Source organism: Epargyreus clarus, unplaced genomic scaffold (assembly GCF_041222505.1).
Source record: "Epargyreus clarus isolate Ecla_fem2 unplaced genomic scaffold, WU_Ecla_fem_2.2 ptg000006l, whole genome shotgun sequence".
NCBI lineage: Eukaryota > Metazoa > Arthropoda > Insecta > Lepidoptera > Hesperiidae > Epargyreus > Epargyreus clarus.
In genome coordinates this window covers 11165820-11179160 of record NW_027332214.1, presented here as the reverse complement: position 1 = coordinate 11179160, position 13341 = coordinate 11165820, and the positions used below count along the sequence as shown (strand labels likewise).

At 35.9% G+C, this 13341-nt stretch overlaps 2 protein-coding genes across 2 annotated transcripts in view; one reads left to right on the top strand and one right to left on the bottom strand.

The window, feature by feature from the left end:
• Positions 1–13341, top strand: part of KrT95D (phosphofurin acidic cluster sorting protein KrT95D) — a 154746-nt gene that overhangs the window by 107651 nt on the left and 33754 nt on the right. The gene's annotated exons all lie outside the window — the stretch shown is intronic.
• Positions 801–12271, bottom strand: LOC140742961 (NADH-quinone oxidoreductase subunit B 2). Its single transcript, XM_073074073.1, has 5 exons — positions 12098–12271; positions 11505–11706; positions 5706–5833; positions 4329–4554; positions 801–966 (listed from the first exon to the last, which is right to left on the bottom strand). Exons 1-5 carry the CDS (start codon positions 12139–12141, stop codon positions 850–852), a joined length of 717 nt encoding a protein of 238 aa, XP_072930174.1. The 5' UTR covers positions 12142–12271; the 3' UTR covers positions 801–849.

Here is a 13341-nt window from a genome sequence, read left to right as displayed (position 1 = left end):
TACATAGATAGATTATTTATTTCAAGAACTTAAGCAACAACAACAAATTTTAACACATAATAAACAATGAAATCCAAAAATACACATATGAAAACAAACTTAATTATGAACTTATTGACTAAATTTTCTTAAGAAATTAAATTATACAAACTATAACTTTTACCCGCTTTTAAAACGGATTAAAATTCCCTAGTACCTACATTATAACTATTCTAGCTACAATTTAAGTAATCTATTCTAACTCTCCCAGATTTATAGTACTTTAAAACACCTTGACATTTGGGAACAACTAAAACTGCGAGTTTCAAGGATTTGTACGCGACAGTATAAAAGTTTGAGTAACGTAGTGGCACTTAAAGTTAAAACAATGAAAAAGGTCTGCTTTCCAACATCGCTTACAAACGCAAAGTTTGGACGGCTCTTTCTCCTCTTTCCAAAAGTTCCCTAAAGGGCACTCTATATCCTTTTGTCCCTCACTTCAGATAACACCTGTTTATACTTGTATTGTTATTCTATAAAGCCGAGTTTATTCCTTATCGATCGTTATATCTAATTATCTGATGGTTTAATGGTTAACGAATTTTCTTTTATCAATGCCGAAACATTTGTTCTTGTCCTACAACAACTCCCATTAGTACAGCGTAGTAAACTTCCATTTATGGGAATAAACCCATACATAAACAATTGTAGTATACCTATATAATGATTACTTAAGTAAACTATGTATGTAGTAATACATGTATAAACGGGATTTTGTTAAATAAATAAAAAATAGAAAGCAATAATGTTAATAAAAATCATTATTCTATATTGAAATGAAATTTATTAAGTATTTTGAAAATGGATCCGTCAATGCCGGTACCAAACCTGGACCACTCGCATGCGCTTCACCTTCCTCTGCAACTGCAGCATTCCGTACAGCAGCGCCTCCGCTGTCGGTGGACACCCAGGCACGTATATGTCGACCTGACGACATGGGTTCAACATCTTAAATTCAGAATTATTTTTTTGTATTAAGTAGCAGAAACCATATAAAACGGTATGTTATTAGATAATATTAGACGATAAATTTACATAGTACATAATACGTATTTAGAAAGAGAGATACGGTTCTTTAATAGAAAATTTAACAAAGAACAGAAATTCTCCGTAGCAGTATAAGTCAAATAATTCGCCGATCTGCATTTTTCTCAAAAAACTGAGGTAAATAAAATGAGTATTCGCGTAAACATTGCAAAATCTCAATTTGTTTTCGCTACCAAACAAAAAGCAAATCTGGGAAGCTTTAGTTTTCGCACAACAAACAGCTCGACGTTAACCAAAAACACTAGGCGAAAATAAAAAGAAATAGCCCTCCGGAAAATAAAATCCAATTAAGAGTGGAAGGAAATTGCCCGTACAATTTCACTAACGATTAAATTGAAAATGTTTTCTTAGCTGTGTTCCGAATTATTTCAATATCAAAGGCTGGGGTAATCAAAATTCTATCAAGTGCGAGGCTTTAGTCGTTTATTTTGACATCTTGACATAATAATGAATACGTCTGAATGTCTGTTGTTGTTGTTTCTTTGTTATTAATCTGCTACTAGACAGAATTATTCACGAATGTCAAGTTGTACTGAGCAGCTTATCGTTAATTCAAGTAATTTGAATATATTTGTTTATACAGTTGTATTATAAATTATGATATAGCACATGTAATGATGTAGCACGCATTGTCCTCGAACTTAAAAATTGGCAGCCCAGAATTTTAATTAGTCTCAAGTGACGTTACGGACTTTTAAAACTGTTTAGGCGTTTATTATTTCTTTATATACTATTGTTAAAGTATGCTAAAAGTAGTGAATTATATTATCTAAAGGTCAAAATCAACCATTTTTGACCCTACACATGACCCTGCTTGAAATTGTCATATTTCGATCTTTAGTAGCCAAAATTGAATATATTTGTGGGCGCGCCGGTAGATAGATCTACAATGGTACTTCGATTTAACTAATTTAACTAATATTGATAAAAATATAGTTAAAAGAATTAAATGAATAAGTGTTAATGCCATAGTAACAATACCACCTAAGCAAAATACCAAACAGTTCAGAGCACCACCGTGCCATGCCCACTATTGGACAACTTCTGATCTGTTGACAGTTGCACGCCCCTTTTTTATACCATGATTCAGGTAAGCTAATTAATAAAATTAATATCACGTGATTTTAAAAACGAAATATTTGTATATAAAATGACGATTCTCCCACATATTGTTTATAAATTAGAATAATATTAATTAATTAGCCTAATAGACGTTAGGCAATTTACAACACCACACCAGTCATTCTCGTGGACGATTTAAAACGAGGCGTTTTTGTACTTCATGTTGAATATACCAATGTTACTACGAGTATGCGTGTGCGCAAATATGTAGTAGCGAGTATTTAGCGAATACGTGAGAAGGGAGTTAATGGTATGTTATTAGTTATCCTCCACACTATTCCCCAGAAATACATAGACATGTAAATACTAGCTAATTTCACTTCAGAGAAAAATGATCCAACATTTAATTTGCATACTCAAACGGTTTGTGTATCTTTCGACGTTTGTTCGGTACCTACAGTATTTTTCTTTGGTTATAAAAAAAGAATCAACAAGAACTTCAGTCGAGATTACATTCAGAGTGAAACTCGGTCATGCGAGTGAGCGCAGATAATAGCAAGACAAAGTGCTATGAAAATGAAAAGCTAAAAGGGGGAGGCGGGTTGTACTTGCAATCTCCAGAATTGGGCCGCTGGTAGTGGAATGTGTGCCAGTAATCAGACGAAATCTGGGTCTTTGTTTGCCGTACCAGGTGGGTAGGGTTTTTATGTAATAAAAACAGCTGGGTTGTTACTGCCGCTCTAATTTAAACGTATTGATATGAAAAATTTAAGTATGATAGGGCTAGTGGTAACCACTGTGCCCTACAATCTGTCTTACTACGCATTTGAAAGATCTAGTGGAGAAGGGTATCTCAAATTATAATAAAGGTTTTTTCATACAATTATCGTATCCTCATTAAGTGCAGTGGCGCCCTCTCGTGCGATTTTAAAAGCAATGGTAATGAGTTTTGTTTCTGCTTGTTCTTACCAGCAATTGCTTTAAGTTAACTAAATTCCCTTAAAACTCCGTTCGTTGTATTCATAAAGTAATTCACAATAGTAAAGAATGAGTGGTTTATGTTCCTACAACACTCGTCTAAGGAATAAAAGCACGTGTTAAGTCACGGTCTATTAGGTACGTCCCTTAGGTAACAGAAATCTTAGCTCCGTCGCGATCAACTTACAGGTAATGACGTGAAACATTTTGCGTATAAAGTTTCTTCAGAATGATTGAATTACTTTTGTTCTAGAACTAAACTAAACTAAACTGACTTTATCTCAATAGCTGCTATTATTTATATCCATATTATATATCCATGTTTCAAAATTTGGCCTCTCGAAAGGTGTAAATTTCTAGTATTATTAAATTACCTACCTTTGGTAGGCAAAACACATAGATTGATTAAAAATGACGGCCGTAAAACTCTAACTGTCAGACTACCAGACAATGTAAAAGCTTTAACTTCGGAGCACCTTGGATAGGAAAAGACCTTTGAAAATTAATTTTCCTTAGGGAGCTGTAACGGGGATGTAAAATTAAAAATAAAGCTAGAAACAGTGTGCTCTGACGTTAGAATATAAATAATATGTCAGGAAGCCAAACATTTAAGTTGAAAATGTTAAATAGTATGCAGAGACTTTCTGTCATGTACAATCGTATCTTAACCGTTTAAAACATACGCTACATAACAAAATACTTGCATGAAAATATCAAATAAAAAGTGGCACGCCAATAAACCCGTCACCACCGCTTTATACTTTGTAAATTATTCATCAAACATAAACACAGAAACAATAAAAATACAAAAACAATGTTGTAAAAAGTGGAATTTACATGACAAGTCGATTTGTGCTTTGATATCGGATTGCATGTTTCGCGGGAAATCAGCGCAATCTCATTGTTTTGTGCCACGATGACAACGATGATTATATTTGCTGGAGTTACGAAAATTGCTCAGTGACTAACAAATCTGCAACCGTCCAATGTAGTTCTAAAAGATTACTATCCTCAACTTCTTAACAAAATCTGTCGAAATAAGTTGTGAATTCGTTTATTTCCTATTGATGCAGTGAAGTGGAAAAACTCCAGGCTTTCCCCAGCTATGAGGACAAACCAGTGCACTATGGGATGTGTATAGAGTGGCAGCCAAGATTGTAAGTATGACGTCAAGAAACTGACTCTTGAATAAAAATATTTACCGGAACAATCCTATCACAACCTCGAACAGTAGAGTAAGTGTAGTGGTAATATCCACCACCGTTGGCGCAGCTGCCCATGGACACCACCCATCTGGGCTCCGGCATCAGGTCGTACGTCTTGCGAAGGACGGGCGCCATCTTGTTAGTGACAGTTCCAGCCACGATGATCACGTCAGTCTGCCGCGGTGTTCCACGGAAGACCATCCCGAAACGATCCATATCGTATCTGTAACATGTTAAACATGTTGAAGGTTGTGGATCTTTTTTAAGTCCATTTGGAAATCACTATCGCCACACTTATTTCTGGCTAATAATAGCAGTTTTAAGCGCTGATGTGTTCTGATTTGAAAGATCTGATAAGGAAGATATGCTTTTCCAAGGTGTTCCAACTTAGTCCTCAGGTCTGTCGTCTGTAACTGACCTTAGATAGAAATGTCATCCAATCTGGAGTTGATTGAAGATCAGGTGGATTGCGTGTTTGCTTGCTACGTGTAGTAAAAGTTTGACGGATGTTGTTGCATAGAAGGTTTGGATTAAAATTGTGTTTTAGATATATTTGTGGTGATGGCGTTTTGCTTACGACATGTTAAACATTATACAACAACGTTCACGATCGATGTTAACATGGGTAACCTTTAGTAGTGAATTATCGTAAGTAATCGTGCTTTGAACTACAAGTTGAGCAGTCAGTATTGGTTATAATCATTTGGTAACAACTATTTAAAACTTTTTGGAAGAGTATTTTTTTTAACATTTTTCAACACTATTTAGGTACTATTATGTACTGCTTATGTAGATATTTTTATCTATCCGTTTGATAATATTTCAAAAGTCTTATTTTATCTTAAAACGTGCATCACGTAAACTTTAAGCACTGAACAATCTCGTTCATAGCATTCAACGAACGATCTGTTATCAACAGACTTATAACTCCATTAGGTAGTAATCCGGTGGAAACACCCGATCTCTAACCCCATTGCACAATAAATTCCAAATGTCGCCGTGTAACCTTTGCCGCTCGCAAAGTGCCAATCATTCCTTCACGATTGGCTCCGAACAAAGCGTATCCGTTCTTAATTTTGAATGGAGCTGACGTGTTCTGTCTAGATTGCTGGCTTTGCGTGTAATGCTGTAATGCTAGAGCTAGAGCTTTCGCTTTTTATTTAAGGGTTTATTAACTTTTGGTTTTTGTTATAAGATAGATCCAGTGCTGTTTCTGAAAAATGTTAATGCAGATACAATAGTTGGTATTTTTATTGTCTTCCGATTGACTCTGCGTTGTATTACATGATCATCTGATATCACGTTATCTATATAGAAAACTCATTGAGATAAGTTTAGAGAAATCATCATACCAATTTTGTTGACTAAACCAACCTGGGCGCGGCATAGTGCATCATCTCAAGGGCACAGCACGCGAGTCCAAACGTAAGAGGCCAGAGGGAGTTTTTCCGTCCCCAGTTGAGGATGTCATCAGCTCGCGCTACAACCCATTCTCCTCGTGTCTGCGAATAGAAATATTGTTAAAAAATCAATATCCTCTACGGCCATATCTATTTCTATGAAGTAGTTCACGTGCTACGGCTTTCTACTATAATATTGTAAAAAAAATACAACCAATATTTTGCTGATATTTTTACATCAAGTATGTTATACTAGTTTTGGAACGTATGGAACGCGTGGAAGAGCCCTATGCTTAACGTGTTAAATGGTCGGTAAATCTGGAAAATTCTGTAGAAAAACTCAAATAAAATCCGAAAGTAAGCAAAGAAGTAACGACAAATAATAACAATACATAATTCATTCCAGTTGATTATAAATTCCTTCTTCTTAGATTAATCAGATGCGTCGCAATTTTTATGTTATTCATGTTTATAGCAATCTTCGCTGCCATTCTTTATCTAAATGAAATTCCCGAGAGTTGGTGCTAAATCAAGTTAGCGAGGTAGGTGTGGTGGAAATACTCGATCCGAGACGCAGATAGCGTCGGTCTCCGGTATCTAATAACGTCGCAAATTACATTCCGAATAAATTTGCATCCCCTAGCGAAAAAAACTCAGCCCGGCCTCTATTTGAACGTCCTAAGTATTAAAATTTATTGCCACCACGTCGCGTTTATGAAAGTTTGATGAAGGTGGATAGGATGATTGAATTACGTATTTGTTTAAGCCGAGATAGGATGCAGGTTGTGAATAAGTTAAAAGAATTCAACTGTTGATAGATTTTTTTGTGGATCGACAATACAACTGTATATTTTTCCTCCAATAGCAATGATCTTTGCTCTGTAATATCATTAAGTGTAGTACATGAGGATGATGAATTAATTAAATTGTTCCAGTTTAGTCCATAACAGTAGCAACGCATTAGTAGTGGCTTTAGGATTCCTGATATAATTTTACTTGGTCGTAGATAACAAGCGCCGGTGTTGTGATCTTCTCATTTTGCTTGGAAGCGGCATCATTATTGGGCGACCAGAAATAGATTTTTGAATGAACGTAACAATTCTCGCTTAAAATATAAAACGTAAGGCATCAAATCGATACCATAATAAGAAGTACCTCGATTTAAATCGATTATCAATTAAGCTTATTAATATAACAAATATATATTCTTCAAATATAAATGTGTAACGCTATATATAGATGAAATTTTAACCAAACACATAAATCTAAATAAATATCGAGAAGGCAATTTCAGCAAACATACTGGAAAAGGTGGAAAATTTTCATTACCTCAAATATTTCAAAGGTAATAATCGAGTGACATAGAATAAAATACAAAGGTCGTGGAGGCGGCGGACCCATTCACAATTATAAAGGCAAATCGTCCCTAACACCTCCATCAAAACCGCAATGAGACGAATAATTCGAATTTTCCAACAAATTGTGCTTTCTGAGATAAATTCTGTCGTGTGCAGCGGTTCGGATAATGGGTCTTTTGTTTTTAATCCTTAATGGCATGGTAGCTGAGTTATAATTAGATGTATAAAGTTTCCTTTTTTTAGATAAATCAAAAAAAAGGTGGCCAACGGAAAGTGGTTTTTCACCCGATACCCAACTTTGGCTTAAACTTCTTTTTTGGATGAAATTTGGCCAATACTGAGTTTGACAAAAAAAAGACAAGGATTTCAAGGGATGTTAATCGGCGTTACTACCGTCGTCATCGTTGACATATAAATGCAACAAGAAGACGTAAATTGTTGATATTTATATCGCAATCATAGCGATACATTTATCGAAAGGTTAAGAAAACGTTTCTATAAAATTGTTCTAAAGTGCCTCGTAGCTGGATGATTTTTCTTTTGTTAGCAAAGTTAATTTTACTTTATACATTGTAGACAGATTAAACTCCACAATTAATCTCCTCTATTGTTACCTGTCCAGTAACACAGGAGCTGAAAGGCGAAGAAGATAATAGATTGCGATACCTGTGAAATAAAGCAGAAAATATATTTATATCACGGCGTGCGTAAATTGACGTTTTACGCACGCTTCGCGTGCGCAAAACCCCAATTTCCGACCCCGTAATATAAAATTTTATACAACACGCGGACGAAAAATGTTTTTCTGACTCGTGTGATTGCAGTCCTCGCCTGCGGCTCGGCCTGCATTACAATACGAGGACGAAAAAAATTTTTCGTCCTCGTATTGTAATGTACTATTTCAGGATGAATAATGTCTACACGTACAACGCTTAATTTTACTTTATACTTTTCGGTCTTTAAAACCGTTTTTGCTGAACTTATTTTTACCGTTTATACCTTCATTAGACAATATTGCAAGTTATAAAAGAAAATTATTTCACTCTAGAGGTAGAGGAATGGATGGGTTTCGTAGCTTTTTACTACGCTTACATAATTATAAATTTTAACGAGTAGAAAAATATCGTAAGGCAATTTATATGAACAAATACAGGAAGTCTGAATTAATTAAAGACTTTCTAAATGTCAGTTGATCAGTGTCAAGGATTCTATAGGTAATAAATTGTCATAAGACATCTACTACATTTTGTTTCTGTAGTTCCGGGACTAGAATAGGGCTACGGTATCCCCTGCCTGTCGTAGGAGGCGACTAAAAGGGGGCTTCCGGGGTTGCGGACGGCAAGAGTAGGAGCTCGAACCGTCCAGCAAGCGACCCCGGGAAGGACGGCGGTATGTGTGGTCGCATACCGTCGTAAACACTACATGGTGTGGGAGGAGCGAAAACTGCTCCCCCAGGGTAGAGCCCGTTGGGCATCGCACTGGAGATCCCGGAGTTCTCCAACAAGCATTGAGGACGGCCACCGGGGGGGTTTTAGTGCGGTAAAAATCCCACATAACCCGGCGTCGCTCCCACGTCATCGGGTACCTTTTGAAGGTATCCCCCTCATTAAAAAAAAAGGATACATGTAGGTTTCCTTACGATATTTGAAGGTTTCCCCCTAAAACACGTTTTGGATTTGTATTTAAGCACGATATTGACTTCCGACACTCCAATTCCAAGTTTTCCTCTTATCCCTTGTCTCATTATCGTTGGAAGCCATCACCGAGCGATTAACCAAACTTGTCTGTTCATCCCCAAGGATTGACCTTGAGGGGTGCAACCCTAATCTCGTACCCCGTCTTGTTCGTACGGCTTTTGCCGAAATGTTGGAATTCCGCCCAATTCTCACGTAATTGGATTCGAATAGGGTTGACGGCGGAAGTCTTGTTTATTTGTGATTTTACCCTATCTTTCGCCCTCTAATACACCTACTCTCGTGATAATCGGAGGGTGAGGTTTAGGGTAAGGTTATATAATTGTATGTAGCGCGTGGGTTACGTTTGATTCTTGGTTTTCTTTAATTTCGTTTCGTTGATTGCGTTATGTATGTTTAGGTATCCAGCCCATCCATATAATATTTATAAGAATTTTTTCTTTCATTTTGTTGAAGTATTCCAAACGTGATAGTAAATGGCCATTATAGTCCAAGGATATAGTAATTAATCTCAGATAAAATTAAAAACTCTAATTGCGAACGGCCACATATGCATTAATATTCCTGAGAATTCCTGAGGATTACGTTGGAACAACGTTACGTCTCTACCTTACTATATAGTTCAAACCAGAGCACACCACTTAACACTAAAACTACCTACAAACTTATTCTAAATAAAAAATTTTAGTTTGAAAATAAAATTCTAAAATCTAAACTCTAGGTCTATCGAGGGGACGCCGTATTGTCTAACGGATGGGCGAATTTCCAATCTCCGGTCTAGTTTTCTTTGAGGCACATTATAGATGAAATGAAGACATTATTTTCTTGCGGCAAATTGTTATATTTTCTTTTTTTTCTTTAGAATCATCTCCGCAACAATCAACTTTGCTATTCAAGTAAATAGCAAAATAAATAACTTTTTCTCAATCTTATTAGATAGGTAATTGGTTATTACCTAACACAAGTATATAAAGTCGGCGTCAATGTAGTCTTAGTTTTTTTTTTAGAAACTCCGATATCTTATTTAATAATAACTAGGCCGAGCTGGTGTGTACTAATAACAAGGAATAATATAATTGGTTCTTTAAATTCAACCCCTTTAATTCATTTCACCCACGCTTTGAGAATCGAATGGTATTTTTAAGTCTGATTATCCGGCATACTTTAACGGGAAGTTATAAGTAAAAAATAATAGATATCTATTTTGCGGTGGCACCTTTACTTTCAGAAGTGCCACTCGCACTTTTGAAAACTCGTATTTTTTTAAGACACTTATGTATTCCTAAAAAGGCAACATTTGTTATATTCATTAAGATCTGAAAGGAATCTCTGTCTCCACTCCACTAGAAAAACCGATGTTCCGATAGTTCCGATGTAACAACGGTATCAAAACTATTCTTGCGAGCCAGAACGGCTTATCCTTAGAAAACTTATTTCCAATCAGACATAGATCTCGAACGGTAATTCCCGTTTTCGTCCGGTTCGCCGCGCGTCCGGATTGAGTCCGGAATCCAGGATTACACGGGCCCGCAGATAGCATAGACACTCGAACTTCTATATAGTACGAGAGCTTAGTACGTAACTGGTTTAGTAAGTAATGTGCTTGAACGTAATGGAGCCGGGGTTTACGTACTTCGACGTAAAATCAGACTGGAAATTTGGTAAAACGTTGCCCCTAAATTGTATTAACTAGTCGGGGTTTTTGTAGACAAAAAGGAAAACAGTGTTTAAGAATAAATATGTTAACGGCGATGTGGTGGGTCTTATGTAGGATTTTTGGAGAATTATTTCATTTTTGTACCATCGACAAGTCAGCAACGTAGTGAATCTCCAAGTGCGGATTATAAGACTTAACACACTTTTGAGAACTTCTTGTTAGAGCATTCCTAACCCCACGGCACCGGGTAGCTTTTGAAGGTTTCCCCCTTCGTTAACAAAAAAAATCGTGATTCCCCTAGTTACTCATTGCTTCACTGTTAAAGAAAGTGCTATTTTTTTGGGAAATCAACATTCAAACCTTTAACTTTGATTGGCGGCATTCGAAACCACTAGGTATTAATACTGTATGCGAACTTATTCTCAAGGAAATTATTCGCTATATATATTTAACGAGGCAAAAAATATGAATTATGCTCATACTAAACCATTCCCTTTATGTATCTCGTGGATAAAAGCCTCATGTTTGCAACATTTTATTGAAATGACACGAGCAAATTGGAATAAAAATGCGAGATGTGGAATAAAATGTGTCTCGGCTTAGTATTATTGGTTTAGTTGTAGCCGCTCGTGTGGATATGTGGCACGTGTATGAAATGTGTTATCCTATGACCGCTTCAGTGATCAATGTTAGTATTGATGGTAGATTTATTTTATTGTTGAATAATATGATTGGCTGTACTTAAGTCCTATGATATTCCTCTTGTCTTAAAGCAAATCTTTAATAATTTTTAACTAGTAGCTGAAGAGTGAATTACTGAAGCTTAGTTTTATTAGTCTTGAATTATCATTATACCATACAACTCTTAAGAAAAATCATAATTAAGATCTGAATATAGATATTTGAAAAATGTTTTAAGAGCATTTTTTTTACTGTACATCATCTTTCATTTCCACAGCGCCTAAAAATCATTCCTTAGTGCCTATTATCATTTGATTCAATTAGATACAATTTAATAATAAAAACGTTTATTCGATGTATAATATTTATATCATAGTAATTACCTGGCCAGGGGCATGAAACGGAGAATAAGGTCGTTTCTTCCCAACTTCATATGCCTCGTTGCCGTGCAGAGGAACTGTTGGTTTTCTTCTCACTTCGCTGCAAACATCGGCCTTGTCGCTTCGCATCCTTACTACATGGTTAGAGAGAGTAGCTCTTCTGGGCGGGAGATGTTTGGCGATGGTCAAAGAATCGAACCGAGTTCTGTAAGGTATAAATATAGTTGGTAGTCCCATGAGTAACGCAGTGACATTATACATCTGTCTGTTTAGTATAGAGATTTGTATAAGTTTGTAGTAATCACTAAACCCTTTCACTCAGTACTCTTATGCTGCGATGTGTCTTGGGGAAAGGCTGATGTAGTAAAGCAGAAGCAGTTACACGAGATGTTACTTACTTGTCAAAGGTAAAAACGCAACAGTAACTGACCTTAAGTAGAACTTGAATACTATACTATATTCCAAATATCTATTCGATGTTGGTGTATGAAATTTAAGTAGGCATAAGTAACAAGGGTTTCTTTATAACATAATACTACAGAAATATATTCGTTTATTAAGTACACAATTGTGATTGAGTATGAAAATAATATTACCTGAACATAGACTCTTTGGACAGAATTCCGATAATTCGTAACATTGTTTGTTCCAAGGTGACCGCCTGTATTCGGAGTCTTTATTAAAGAGCCGAATTTATCAAAATAAATATTTTAGTCGCCCTTTCTACTAAATTCGTGCGTTTGACACTTGTCAAGTGATTAATGGATGTTAGCTCGGAATGTGAATTGTAATATGTCATTTTCATTCAATAAGTTTTCGGGGAAAAGTTATTAGTCGTTCAGAAAATCATTGAAATAATTATCTGTTTCTTCAAAAATATTATTGACATAAAGTTGTGTGCGTTAAACACTCTGTTTCGTGGTGATAAACACTGAACCTGAACCATAATGTTAAAAACCAATAAATCTTATCAATTCCATACATTATTAATATTTTATGTCATTGAGTAGTGTACATACACTAAACATGTAATATTGTATTATTATATTGACAATTAAAATACAGACTTTAGGGCCGTATAAAGACTACAATATAATTTGCTTACTTTATGAGAAAATCGCGCAAAGAATGTTACTGAAACAAACTACATAAGAACAAGTATAATCTTGTAAACACGGTGATCACGCAAAGCGCCCATAACGCTTCCTTTCATCATTTACAAGAAAATCCATTGTTTTGTCGTTTTAACGTGCAATAATTGTCAACTGTACGGTTTTATTGGTCGCATATCATGCGAAGATGACGGTTTTAATCTGTTTGAGACACGAACGTAAATATCAGTTGAGCGGGATAGTTATGCTAATTCCGATGTTGAATCATTAGCTACAAGTCAAAGTTAGTCTGATTTGTAGCAAATGAACGACGTAAGAGCTACGCGCATAGCATCGGTTACGATCTACGAAGTCAACAATTTTGACCACGGTCAGGGCTTGTCATTAGATAAGTCAGAAATATCGGAATGGGTGACCGCGCTAGCTACAAAATCATTAAATTTTGTGCTTCGGAAAACACGTCGATCGCCGGTTCGTGATGCTATTTTACATGAGTACCTCCAGGTCGCCTCAATTTATAGAAAGATATTCGTCCGCAGTCGACTGTCTCAGAGCAGGTGTCCAGAAATATGTTGGTACCACCTTGGAATTTATTAAAAATAGTAAAATATTATAGCAAGTAGAATATTCTAAGAATTTATTGTTATAAAACCTTTTTCTTACAAAGTAGAGTCTACTAGTGTATCTTCTGTCGCTGAATATTGATCGTTTCGAAACCCGGCCAGAAT

Coding starts and splice junctions, on each gene's coding strand:
- LOC140742961 (XM_073074073.1), bottom strand. CDS start 12,141: ATGTTACGAATTATCGGAATTCTGTCCAAAGAGTCTATGTTCAG. Junction 11,707..12,097: donor TCCAAAGAGTCTATGTTCAG/GTAATATTATTT, acceptor TATACCTTACAG/AACTCGGTTCGATTCTTTGA. Junction 967..4,328: donor GTTGTGATAGGATTGTTCCG/GTAAATATTTTT, acceptor CCATGTCGTCAG/GTCGACATATACGTGCCTGG.